The sequence below is a fragment of the Lampetra planeri genome, chromosome 25 (assembly GCF_965212315.1).
Source record: "Lampetra planeri chromosome 25, kcLamPlan1.2.h2, whole genome shotgun sequence".
In the NCBI taxonomy this organism is placed as follows: Eukaryota; Metazoa; Chordata; class Hyperoartia; order Petromyzontiformes; family Petromyzontidae; genus Lampetra; species Lampetra planeri.
Genome location: NC_136131.1, coordinates 12,438,021 through 12,451,960, shown reverse-complemented (window position 1 = coordinate 12,451,960; position 13,940 = coordinate 12,438,021). Strand labels below are relative to the sequence as shown.

At 48.1% G+C, this 13,940-nt stretch overlaps 1 protein-coding gene across 3 annotated transcripts in view; it reads left to right on the top strand.

Annotated features, from left to right (window-relative positions):
• Nucleotides 1-438: 438 nt before the first annotated feature.
• Nucleotides 439-13,940, top strand: part of ANGEL2 (angel homolog 2) — a 29,780-nt gene continuing 16,278 nt past the window's right edge. The window contains exons 1-5 of one of the 3 annotated variants that reach the window (XM_078606337.1): nt 439-678; nt 5,009-5,430; nt 6,418-6,641; nt 8,465-8,534; nt 9,453-9,634. In XM_078606337.1, coding sequence (XP_078462463.1) covers nt 5,016-5,430; nt 6,418-6,641; nt 8,465-8,534; nt 9,453-9,634 — 891 coding nt within the window. In that variant the 5' untranslated portion in view covers nt 439-678; nt 5,009-5,015. Of the gene's footprint in view, nt 679-925; nt 1,478-1,537; nt 3,408-5,008; nt 5,431-6,417; nt 6,642-8,464; nt 8,535-9,452; nt 9,635-13,940 lie in introns of those variants that run through there. The other 2 variants (XM_078606339.1, XM_078606340.1) reach the window with 2 other exon arrangements.

Below are 13,940 nucleotides of genomic sequence, written 5' to 3'. Positions count from 1 at the left end.
TTACACATTTTAATTATTTACCACTCCAAACGTGAAACCAGTCCAATGTGCAGTTGTACAAAGGTAAACAAAAACACTCTCAGTGGGATTTCCCTTGGTGTGTTAGTCTCGATGAGGGGGAAATCTCTGATGGTGTTTGTCATGCCGGTCATCATCGATTGTCTGACAATTGTAGAACTGGCCACGACTTGCTGATGAATGCCAATATCACAAAACCATTCCAAGTCTGTTTTACTGCACGACTGTCATGTACATGCAATACTTCGCAGCAAAGAACATGAGCAATAGCTTCAGAGAAGACTGTTGCATGCCCGATGGCAACGATTCGTTAATGGCTAATGACTCGTGCACGTTATTAAGCAGGAACTCTGCTCTAATTAAAATCTGATAACGAATTGACTGGGCCGGAACGAAGTTTCGCGGCGTGGCTTGGTCCCGTTTTTGGGGGGGGGGACCCGGTCCGTGCAGCACCAATCCGCCTACGCGGCGCGGAAACGACGAAGCGCCTCGACATTTTACGTTCAAATTTAGTTTTTAAACCAAAATAATAAAACACCACACAAATAAACAATCATATTTACACACACGCAAACACGACGGTCGCCTTGTTCTTCCAAAAATAAACGCGGGGCAAAAGATGGAACCACCCGTTGAACGTAACGAGCCGGGCAGCGCCATGTGAGTGCCTCGCCGAACCGATCCAAACGCCGTGAACACGTGCGAGTTCATTCGCGACTCTAATTACATTCTGTTCGCGTCGTGAATGTGTGAGCTGCAGCAGCAGCTTCTATAATCTGTTGCTAGAAGAGCAGCAGTGACGACTCCCGGGTAGTGGTCACCACACTGCCAGTGCACGAGTGTACAGTAGTGTACAGTGCGTTAGTACAGCAGGTGCCGTGGGCATGCTGGACGATGTCCGTCTTGATTCACGATGATTGTCGTGACAATCAATAGCGATACAAGATATTGATCAGCTTTACACTCATTTTAATGTGATTATAGTAACAGCTATACATGTTTAACTGTTAATCGTGGTAAAAAATAATACTAATGATCGGTATCTACAACGGTTATACTATACCAAAATGTTCATGATAATAAGTTAAATAACCCGACATTAATAATAAATCACAATCGTGGGACGCCACGAACGGTGAGGATGGTGGTGGTGGACACCACGCGCGAGTGAGACACTGAACGCGAGGGGGCCGCCCGGCATCCTCAAAGCCTCGCCTCCTCCTCCTACACGCAGCAGCAGTAGCTGCTGTGCCTCGTCTCCTTAGCCCTGCGATTTGTTTGTGTTGTTTACACCATCACCACTAGTTAGTGTGTTGCTATGCCCGGCGTAGTGTGTTGTTGCTGAAGGTGTTGTTGACTCGCTGTGTTGCGTTATCGCTGCGATGCTGGGCGGCCTCAGGAGGCGACCACTTTCACGGTAGCGGCGTCGGGCGGTTTCGGTCGCCAGGCTCCGCGCTGTGTGAGTAGACTCGGTGTGACACACACACACTCACTCATCTAACACACACACTCACTCATCTTACACATACTCATCTAACACACACACACACTCATCTAACACACTCACTCATCTAACACACACACTCACTCATCTAACACACACACTCATCTAACACACTCACTCATCTAACACACACACACACTCATCTAACACACACTCACACTCACTCATCTAACACACACTCACTCATCTAACACACACACACTCACTCATCTAACACACTCACTCACTCATCTAACACACTCACTCACTCATCTAACACACACACTCACTCATCTAACACACACACACACTCACTCATCTAACACACACTCACACTCACTCATCTAACACACACTCACACTCACTCATCTAACACACACACTCACTCATCTAACACACACACACTCACTCATCTTAAACATACTCATCTAACACACACTCACTCATCTTACACACACACTCACTCATCTAACACACTCACTCATCTAACACACTCACACACACTCATCTAACACACACACTCATCTAACACACACACTCATCTAACACACACACTCATCTAACACACACACACTCATCTAACACACACACTCATCTAACACACACACTCATCTAACACACACTCATCTAACACACACTCATCTAACACACTCACTCATCTAACACACACTCACTCATCTAACACACTCACTCATCGTGTATAACTCGACGCGTTCGCTTGTTTATTATATACGTCTCGAAGTGTGCTGCCTGGGAGGCGTGGTGTCAATACCAGTGATGATGAGACGTGAACCACCATGAATATGCATGTTGAACTTCTTTCGCACCGTACGTAGCCAGCCGTGCCAATCGGAGGTGTGAACTTGACTGCAATAACCCGCCGCCAGTGCTCTCTGGCTTCACCAAGGCACGCTGACCAGCGTCGTGAAGTCTGGTCAGGGAAGGGGCCATCATCCAGCAGTGGATTGACAGCACAATTGTTTACTGTACGCCTGCGACAATCGTACACCACATGTTACGTAACATGACATGGTATATGATGACATGTTATATAACATGCCATGGTATATCTCGGTGTTGTGTCCATTAGGAAAAGCCGGTTGACCGAAACGTCGATATCTTCCCTCTGGGTGTATAACCAAACCCCGACGTTGTTACTTTATATATATCCCGTTATTCATCGCGCAAGTGCCGTGGTGCATTGTAATTGAACTGCGTACAACTGTTCCATGTAACAGCCCTGTTGTCAGTCCACTGCTGGATGAGGGCCTCCATAGGCTGTGCGGGTTGTGGAGGTTGTTTGGTCGTACTTCACCACGCTGGTCAGTGCAAGTTGGCGAAGTCGGGCAGCAAGCAGCACGTTACGTGGGAACATGATGCTGTTGTTACACGTCTTGCACAATGACACGTGTAAACAGCATAGTGACATACTTGTACAATGTAGTACAATCACATTGGCAGTATATGTACTTTATTACACATCAACACGCGGACGTAACGGCTTAATCTGTAGGTATACACGCTACTCGATAAAGCGTTGCTATTTGTGCAATTGTACGTTGCAAGTCCTGAATTGACACTACACTGTGCACGGACATTTACAGTATGTAAATAACGATACGCATACTACGACATGACATGTTAAAATAAATCACGAGGCATGCGTCTGATATCGTCAGACCTCGGAAGCAAAGCGGTTTGAGATTGCATCCTGTTTGGATGAGCAACCATCACTCATAAGACCATCAACCCACGTTGACCAGCAGTGGCTTGATGAAAGAGAACGGACACGCAGAGTGACTCACTCCCGCATGAAGCACGCATACATCACATCCTGTACACAGATGTAGTCTGTGCTGTATGCACCATCGGGCAAATCATTGCAGTAGCAGGCTTCAGCTGCGAGGTAACGTGACATTGGACCGGTGTGCTCGCGAGTTTAACTGTTTTGTGTACGAAGCTCAGAGAGAGTGAATCGCGTTTGGAAGTGAGCCGAGGTGCTGTCAACATGTCACGTGAAGCATGGTGGTGTGTTGCTCCGAGTCGAGATACCGGACACCACACTGGCGTTCTGAATGTCACACGGGTTGTACACGATGTCACTGTATTGTACTGTGAGCTGTAAGCCACACAGCGATGCGTATGTGTCAGCTTTAGCGTTGGTAATATTTTGTGTCGATAGTTCAGAGGCGTCATTAATGTTGTTGGCCTTTTGGCTTTAATGTCATCGTGACGTATTCACGTATTAGTAAATAAAACCCGATTTACAATGTTATGTACATAGCTGTTTTGTGTGCTATTGAGAAGTGCCTTTACCTGAAACTTAACCGCATATGTATATTTTTAGGGAATTGTTGACTAGTGTGCTGAGTTGTTTTTTGTAAATTGTTCATAGCTATTGATTGATAAACACGTGTTTAGAGTGTTTGACTGAAAACAACATCCGAGACTTGGCATGCTAATCCAGAGGACAAGATTTATAGACATGTCAGATAGCAAAGCTAATGCTACAGCATGGGGTTGTTTTGACAGTTAACGTTTCCAGCAAAGCATTTATGTTCGTGACAAAATACTGCACTCGGCATCAGACTAAGGTGGTAATGGTAAAGCAGAAACTCTGTGTGTCACACAATTGGTATTGTGGTCAAGAGTGTTTATTCTCTGATGTAATGTGTTGTACAGATTTACGTTATGACATCCACATTGAGTATATAGCGTTGTATTTCTTAAATTTGTGTTGAAAATAGACAAAAACATTGCTGGTAGACCTGGGGTCAGTTAGATGTACAAGTGTTGCAGCATTGTTAGTTGATGCTACAATTACAATGATATTGTAATTCATTGTTAAAACAGATGCCAGGTCTGATTGCTGCTGGAGTGGAACTTCTCATAGCCACGATTCCTGTTAGCCTCATTGAGTCCAAATTCCCTTCAATACGTGTTCTTTATACAGGAGGAAACAGGAATGCCCAGAGAAATATAACACAGTTCCGTGCATATGGCATCACGTGCTCACTCTCTGTACTGTCATCTCCGAGCTGTGCCGGTTTGACCCCAGTCACCGCTGATGCTGTTGCTGATTGCCCTGTGAAAATGTCCAGAAACAGTTTCAAAATATGCACGCTGAACATTTTTGCACAGATAATAGATCATGTAATGTGTCAAAAATAGGTCCTCTGGATGTAACTGGTATTGATCAATACCGGTTACAATACCAGAGCGATGGTGTTATTTCACCCTTCTTACTTGCAGATGGAACTGTCCATGTGAGATGTGCCAAGTGGAAGGGATTATTTTACTAGCAATGCCGATTTACTGTATTTCAACCTGCTTGCTTCAGTGTGATAAAACCTCGAACAGAAAACAGACAGATTTGTTAAAATCTTCAAACATTTGCACTGTCCGCCACCTGAATTGTTCTCTCTAGTGGCGGCCCTTCTGACAGCAGTGGCATGATCAAGCAATTACAAGGCTGCACCTTTAACTTTACTACCTTTACCATTTCAGGTGACGAATGCTGGGATATCAACACCGCGCCTTTTGCCATGCACGTGGGAAAGCACTCTTGCTTCAGTGTGATAAAACCTCGAACAGAAAACAGACAGATTTGTTAAAATCTTCAAACATTTGCACTGTCCGCCACCTGAAATGGCCAGGTGTGCGCTTACGGACATATTGCCTACGCTGGAGAGATAAAGATCCCCACCGGCCATTGGTGTCGTGGGATAAGGTATCTTCTTCCTTCTTGTCCACCACAAGCGTCCACATGCAAAAAGGAGAGGGCAGCTCGCCCAAGCGGAGTCGCTTGTCAGCGGACAGCGCTGGCACGGGCAGCAACAGCGTCCCCAAGGACAGTGATGCTCCTCGTGAAGAACGGAGAAAAGTTGATGCACAAGTCCGCCCCACTCAGGGCAGCATGTACAGGAAGTGTAAGTGTGCTTACCTTACGCTAGCACCGATTCCACAATTTGTAAACAGACTGTGTCAAGACCACTGATCCATTTTATATATTCGCAGAATACAAAATGTTTTATAATTAGTTTTTCTCTGAAGTCAAGTTATTAAGGTCCTTAATAATGCTTGGATCGATGCCCACCAGACACACTGCTTGGCACTGCTATGTGGTGGTCAGCAGAGGGCGGTACAGCAAAATTCATTGTTGTACTGCGGTTATATGCTGCCATTCTATGCTCCCTCTGCCTTCACCAACTAGCGCTGACCAAGGTGGTGAAGTATGGTCAAATAATCGATACGATCCATGTCATGCGGGGGGCCCTCATTTAACAATTGCTTGAGTAAAGACCTATGGATGTTTTATTACCATTTCCTGTTTGATTATGATCATACAATTGTTTGTACAATTTAATATGATACATGAATGTTGTTCACGATTGCCATTCCATGACACAAACTTCTAAATCATGACATTTGATTTAAAAAAAAGTTTTATTGTGTACATGACATAAAAAAATTTGAGCCCAATTCATGTGTTGGCAGAAAAGCTATTTTCTTATTGTTAAAATGCACAAAACTTGTAAATGTTTTGAAAATTTGGCCATTTTCCACCAACTGTTGGTGTTGGGGTGTTGCCATGATGGAATGGTAAGAACACTGCGCTTGCAATCCAGAGGTCATCAGCTTGCTTTGGTTTCCCGGGATGGCAGTTGAAACAATGGGCACCTTTATTAACACCCTCCCACCCACCACGGTCAAGTAGCAGGACTGTGTGATGGGGTAAAATGTGGGTGCTCCCACTTCTTGCAAGACTGGACAGCGTCCTTATCTCTAAATATCCCTCCACTTGAGGCCCTTCCACTAGCAGCAGCATGAGCAAGTAAATGCAGTGTTGCACCTTGACCTCACGTGTCGTACCAACACTACACGTGGAATCGTTGCTGGTCCTCGTGTTCTCACAGGGAGTCACTGCCGGTGGTGGAAAGGCATGGAGGACAGGAGCAGCGATGCGAGCGTGTTGGGCCTCCGCAACCACATGTCCTTCAGTGTGATGACCTACAACATCCTGTCGCAGAGATTGCTCGAGGACAATGCCTACCTGTACCGCCACTGTAGCCGCAGCGTGCTGGAATGGGCCTACCGCTTCCCCAACCTGATCCAGGAGATCGAACGGTTCAATGCGGATGTACGTTGACATCGTGCAATACAAACAATGTGGATTTGTACAGTGTCTTCATGTGACCGCGAGCTCAAAATCCCATTATTTTTTTCTCTTGAAAAAGAGATGGTCAGTCATAGTCATAGGCAGGGCAGATTTTCTTGAGCCTGGGCTTTAACAGAGACAGAAAGTCAACAGTACAGATGGCTGGGGAAGGCAGGCCATGGGAGAACAAGCAGTAACTCTAGAAACTGCCCCTCCTGAAGCAGCCTCATTCATGTCATTATTTTATTAATTTTATCAAAGAGCACTGATATCATTTTGCATTAGTTCCTTGGCAGCTGTAGTATTCCATATCATTTTACAATGCCACTACATTGTTGTGATGATTTCTTCAGTGGGGTTCCTATTTTGGCTGCACGACTTTTGTTGCTTAAATCTAATTTATTTGGTGTTCGAGACCTGTTATCTTTTTACTTACTTTTGTTGGTGACCTTTTATGTGTTTACCATGACTAGTCAATATGTGATATGAACGCTTTGTTTTATTACAATTATTAGAACTTCCAATTTAACTATGAACTTACAACTGAATATGGGACTTGGATATCATTTATAAATGGAAAGCATTCATATTCTGTCTTTTTCAGAGCTAGGAAAGTATAATTTACAATTGTAGTCTTGCAGACAATTTTGAGTGTGTCGTTCGTAAAGATTTGAATGAACATGTAATTGGAATTTAGAGCTCACATTGTTGCTGCAAGTATAATTGACCCCAGATATAATTGCAGAAGGGCGTTTTCAGCTGTCAATGTTTAATCTAGTGGACCAAAGTACAAGCTCCTCCCTTGGGTGTTGACATACATTCTTGCAATGTTTGCACGCGCATCAACTATGCCAAGAGAAAAACAACATGTTTAACCGTGGATTTGCAGAGTAAGCCTTGGCAGCAAAAAGTCAATGGTTCAATATAGCCACTGCATGCTTTAATCTGTTGGTAAAACTGTAAGACGAGTTACACTTTAATTGTAAAATGAATTACTAACTTAGTTACATTAATCAAAACATATCATCGCCATCATACTTTTTTTATCTTTTAACTAGGTAAGGACTTGTTTCGACTAAAAGTCTTGTTTCTAGGAGGGACCCAGGTTACAGATACAATACAGGAAATATGATTACTAGGACATTTTGAATATATACCAAAAAAATTGGACTGAAATTTAAATCTAGCTCACAAGTACACTCAATATTAACATGGAAAAGGCAAACGATAAAACTAGGCTGAGTAAAAAAAATGATCAGTAGCAATTTGACTCAAACCTTCAAATCACGGTGTCCGGTCCTTCATAGAAGGCCGATTTTGATGGAATGGCCATTGGTGTTGTTGAATGAGGGATGCCACATTGTTGTTAAATTAAGGATGCCACATTGTTACAGGTTATTAGCAGCATCATTCGTGAATTAACATCCTACAAATCTGGTATCAATGCTTAGCACATTATACATCAACGTAGGCTATTCCATTTACATTTAACTGGACAAAATACCATGTTGAATATTGTGCATGGTTATTTTAGTAATTAAAATATTAAATTAAAACATATTTTTGCAAATGTAACTTTATTGATTGTCATCAGAAATTACAACTTTGGTATTAATTTCACAGTTTTTATAACAAAAGAAAGGTATTGCAAAATACATGAACATCAGTTTAACCTTGCGATTGCTGGTTTAATCAGTGAATGAAAAAACACTCAAATTATGTTAAAATATAAAATCTTCTCATACAGTCTCCACACGTGTGTTTGGTGAGTTGTATTGTAACATGCAACTCGTTGTTTATTGCAGGTACTGTGTCTGCAGGAGGTGCAAAAGGACCATTACATCGACCAGTTGAAGCCTCGTCTCATCAGACTGGGTATGGAGCAGGGCCGGTGCAAGGGAGATGCTAGGGTTGGCCCCACCCCATCAAATGTCCATTTGGCCCTCCCAAGCTCACTATCCTTAGTGGTATCAACCTGTAATTGTTTTTATTTAACCAGGTAAGGCCCACTGAGCTATGAAGCTCTTTTTCAGAAGCAACTTGGCCACAAATGATTTATAGCAGCAAAATACTGTAAACGCATGTTGATTTTAAATGTGGAGGAAAAAACCGGAGGACCTGGAGAAAAATCCACCAGACCACGGGGAGAAGATACAAACGGTAAATATACAAACTTCAGGGTTGCGATCGAACCCACGACCTCCTGCATACCAGGCGAGGTAGTTAACATCTCGCTATCACGGCGCGAATACAGTATATCACTATCGACCGTCCTCCCATCCAATAGGAACTGGAGCCAGGCCTGGTATTCAAGGGAACATGGTATGGAGTTTCTTCAAGCTTATTTACTTCTCTATTGAGAAGAACGATAGTAGCTATGTGACTTGATTTAAAATTAAGACACATGGGCCACCCTTGGTGTAATGACTTCGACTGTAGCAGAATGAATTTCGGGATTTACTTGAACCTGACTGCAAGAGTCCAATGTACCAACTTTGTCTTGCCACTGAAAAAGCTATGAAACGTAATTTGTAGTGAGAATGCAGGATGTTGAGTAGTATTCAAATTAATGGTATATTTTGAAATGCATTTTTTTGGAATGCAGCATTGCACAGAAATATCACAAGAGTTGCCCCCATCCACATTATTCTACAACTCATTAAGTCAAAGCCGCAAAGGGAAACATGTGGGTGTGCGTGATAGAGAGCTTCACCAACGCTGTGCAAGCTTCTTCGTTCAAAGTTCACAGTATTATTGGTCGATTTGTTGTATTTTCACTGCATTGCCACACAGGCTACAGCTGCCACTACAAGATGCGCACGGGCGATAAGAACGATGGCTGCGCCATCTGCTTCAAGAGGTCGCGCTTCTCCCTGCGCTCGTGGCACGCGGTGGAGTACTACCGGCCCGGGGTGTCGCTCATGGACCGGGACAACGTGGGCACCATCGCCGTGCTGCAGCCACTGCCCCAAGAGGTCGAACACCCGTTAACGCCGCACCCTACGAGATGCGCTTCGAGCCCAGAGAACGCACTCGTTCACACTGCGGGTGTATTCACCATGAAGTACGTGCCGTCTGCTTCACAGCGGCCGTTAAAGATCCCGTCGTGACGCTATGCGTGATCCGGCATCGCAGTTTGAAGATTAGTTTAAAATCGCTTAATTGGGAAGCCACAGTAATATTGTCCCCTACTGGCCCGCTAGTTGACCAGTGCTGCATTGTTCACCTTCTGCCTCACAGAGACAGCTGCCGCCGGGGTCCCCTGCCACGTGGTTTCTTGAGATGTGCTGGAGATGAGAGATGCGCTGTAGATGAGAGATGCGCTGTAATAATATTAAGTGTTGATGATAACGATGACACGTTCCATCTAATTAACGAATCTGCGTGTGTTTGGTGTCTCATACTGCTCAACTACATATGTAGGGGTGTTAGAGAGAGAGCCCGTTATGCATGGCAGCCTATGGTAAACAAACACAGTAGGCGGGGCTACATGTGTGCACGAGCAGGTGCCCTCTGCGACGTCCGCGCCAGACACCCTGGGGGGTCGATTCGGTCATTATGATCCCCCGGGGCCCCACCCCTCAGGGAGGGGTTGGGTATAAAAGGGGAATGTATCGAAGGGCTCGGGAGTGTTGTGTTAGCTAAGAAGAGAAGAGGAAGACGTCCTAGATAGAGCCCTGGTCTCCCCCTGGCACGCCGTCCTTATCAGGACCGCGCAGGCTCGAGCCAGTGGCGTGGTACCAGAGCCAGAGCCAGTGCTGGTCTGGACTCTGGGTACCGGGCCCGACTGACCAGTGTCGGGCCAAGATAGCCTCCCCTAGCCCATTAGAGGAGGACTCAGAGGCAGGCTAGGGTTAGCCTAGAGGTGTGTCCTCAGATAGACGGGTGAGGGGGCCGATACCCCCTCAGTGTGTATGTCACAACGTATGGTGTTAAATAAACAAGTGTGCCTCCAACTCCGGTGTGAACGAGTCATAAGCGTTACTACATCTGGCGTCAGAAGTGAAACAAAGTACGAACATGGATACACGCCGGACGACTCGAGTCGGGGTACCAGAGGCAGAAGACACCACTGCAGTCGGAGGGCCCGAGACGGCTGAAGATGCCATCGACCAGCCGGGGCTGGGCGCATCCACGCCACAGCAGCTGGAGGAAGGGGAGCCGTCGATGGAGGGGCTGAGGGAGGCGCACGCGAAGCTGACCGAGCTGCTGTACGCCGCAGCCGCCATGCTCGACACCATCACGCAGCTGGGGGCTGCGGGACCGCCACGGGGCAACGGCAGCCGACGATCACAGCGCCTTCCCGCCATTTCCACGGAGCAACATTTTGAAACTCCCGCCATCGCCGCAGCTGCTGTTGAGGGCGTGGCCGCTCTAAGCATCGCGTCCAACGGCGGGAGTACAGTACCTGCCGCGTCACCACCAACGGGCGGAACGTCACCACGGGTGCGACCGGCGATGCCATCGCTGGTTCGTGCCGACGCTGACTTGAGTGAGGCGGACGAGGGAGTGCGTTCTTCCTCTGCAGCCGCTGCCTTACATCAGCGGCTACCTCCACTCAAGGAATTTGTGGGCGAGGATGGTGACTGGGGCGGCTTCCAGCGGCGCTTCCTCGCTCACCAGGAGATGGCACAGTGGACAGACGCCGAGGCTCTCCGCGCGCTGCCAGCACTTCTCGACAGCGACGCCCTCGCCACTCTAACATCGGCTTCGAAGGAGAGGCGCTCCACGCTGCGGAAGGCGATGCAGGTGCTGTCGGCGGTATATGGTCCACCATCGGACTGTCGCCAACTCTTTTACGATCGCCAGCGGGGGACGAAGGAGTCGCCCCTGGCGTACCGCACAAGCCTCCTGGCACTGGCGAAGGAGGCCTTTCCACGAATGGATGACGAGGGTGTCGACGCCATGGTGACAGAGAAGATACTTTTGCTGGCGGACGACTTAGACATCGTCATTGTCGCACAGGACGATGCAGAGATGTGCTCCCTCCAAGCGGCCCGTCTTCTCCACGCAAACCTGTCCTCTCAACGACGGAAGGCCAGCAAGGCGGCGAGCGGGCGTGCCGTCGCTGCAGCCACCCTCCCGGCGGAAGAGGTTTGCGCCATCGACCATCAACGGCAGCATGGAGCGGGAGTACGGGAGGACCGGGCCGGTTCAAGCCGTCTACAACATCCATCGTCGTCACCAGCGCTTCCACGCTGTTACAACTGCGGCTTCCGGGGCCACGTCGCCTCGGGGTGCCGCTCTCCTGGGCAGCGCAGGACGACACCTCAACGGGACGCCGGCCCTCGTCACAAGCTCCACCATCATAATCCGGCGAGTCGCGGCACCCCTCATGCTTGGCCCACGCACACGCCCGTCACACACTCAAACACCGCAGCGAAGGGGGGGCCAATATCGCGTACCATGGCACCAACACGCACCGCTCTGGGTACTCAGATTGAACCCAGCCAGTGGTCCGTGTTGGCCCATCGGGTTGTAGCCGCGTCGTCAGGGTCGTCGGCCGTTGTGGGCCACATCGATGGGGTCGAGGTGCGCATCCTGGTCGATACAGGAGCATCGGCGACCATTATTTCGGAGTTGATTTATAACATTCTCCCTGCCCAAAGCCGTCCTTTGATGCCTGTTAACGTGCCATTCTTTGCTGCTAACGGGGGTTCACTTGGCATCATCGGACAAATTCGTGCCCAAATTTGTGTCGGGGATATTAAATTGTCTGGGCCGATTTTTGTTTCCTCCTCGCTGGCGGTTCCGTGCCTGCTGGGGACGGACTTCCTGGCCAAAATGCCGATTAGGATATTAATCGACCAGGGATGCATTGAGCTCCCATCGGGCCGACGCATGGCGTTTCTGCCATCCCCCGCTACGAGCCGGACGGCGTTCGCGACGGTGCCGGCGTTCGTAGATAGAACGGTGCGCGTTCCTCCGGGGGCGCAAATGTTGATTCCTTTGAAACTTCGGCGGCCCTTCGCTAAGGGCATTGGGGCTCAAGGGGTTCTGTTGGGACCGTCTAGGGCCGGGGTCAGTGGACCTGATTTACTCCCGGCCCAGACCATAGTGAGAGGGGAAGGAGAACCCTTCATCGCGGTCCTCAATGTGGGCTCGCAGACGGTGGTGGTCCCACAGGGGACCGTGCTTGCTCACGCAACGCCGGTGCCCTGTGAGGAACCCGTCGCGAGTCATGTCGGCGCTGTCCCTGCACCGCGACCACATTCGGACAGCGATGAAGGGTGGCTCGAGGCGCTTTGTGCGGGATCGACGGACCTGTCAAATTTAGAGCGTCAACGTCTTAAGACACTACTAAGGGAATTTTCCGACGTTTTCAGTCGAGATAAATACGATTTGGGCTGCACTAATCTGCTGCGTCACCATATTGATACGGGTGACAGCGCGCCAATACGCCAGAATCCTTTTCGGTTGAGTTCCGCCGAAAAGGACCATGTCAAATCGGCTGTTGATGACATGCTAGCCGCCGACATCATTTCTCCCTCCAACAGCCCTTGGGGAGCGCCGATCGTCCTGGTTAAGAAGCAGGACGGTTCGTTGCGGTTTTGCGTTGACTTTCGGCGCCTTAACAAAATTACGGTTGCCGACGCATACCCGCTCCCACGGATGGACGAATCGCTTGACGCCTTGGCGGGAGCGCGATTCTTCTCCACATTGGACTTACTTTCGGGATTCTGGCAGCTTCCTCTGGACGATGATTCAAAGCCTAAAACTGCTTTCCGTACTCCGCACGGCCTGTTTCAATTCAACCGGTTGCCGATGGGCTTACACTCAGCGCCGGCAACTTTCCAGCGGTTGATGGAATTGGTTTTGGCTGGATTGCAATGGGAGTCGTGCCTGATTTATTTGGATGACGTTATTGTCTTTGGCAAAACTTTTGATGAACATCTCCAGAGGTTGCGGGCGGTTTTCCTAAAGATGCGGGCTGCTAATTTGAAATTTAAGCCCCAAAAATGCCATTTGTTACGCGAGTCGGTGCGTTATTTGGGGCACATCGTGGGACGCTCAGGTATTTCTACCGATCCCGCCAAAACGCAGTGTGTAAGCTCCTGGCCGACTCCCACCTCAGTGGGAGAGGTTAGGAGTTTTATTGGGTTTGCGTCGTATTATAGACGCTTCGTCGCTAATTTTGCGACTATAGCAAAACCCCTACACGCTTTAACATCAAAAGGGGTTCGGTTCTGCTGGGGTCGGGAGGAGGAAGCTGCTTTTTGCTCCCTTCGGGACGCTTTGGTAAACGCTCCTCCCCTGATTTACCCTGATTTTTCAAAACCA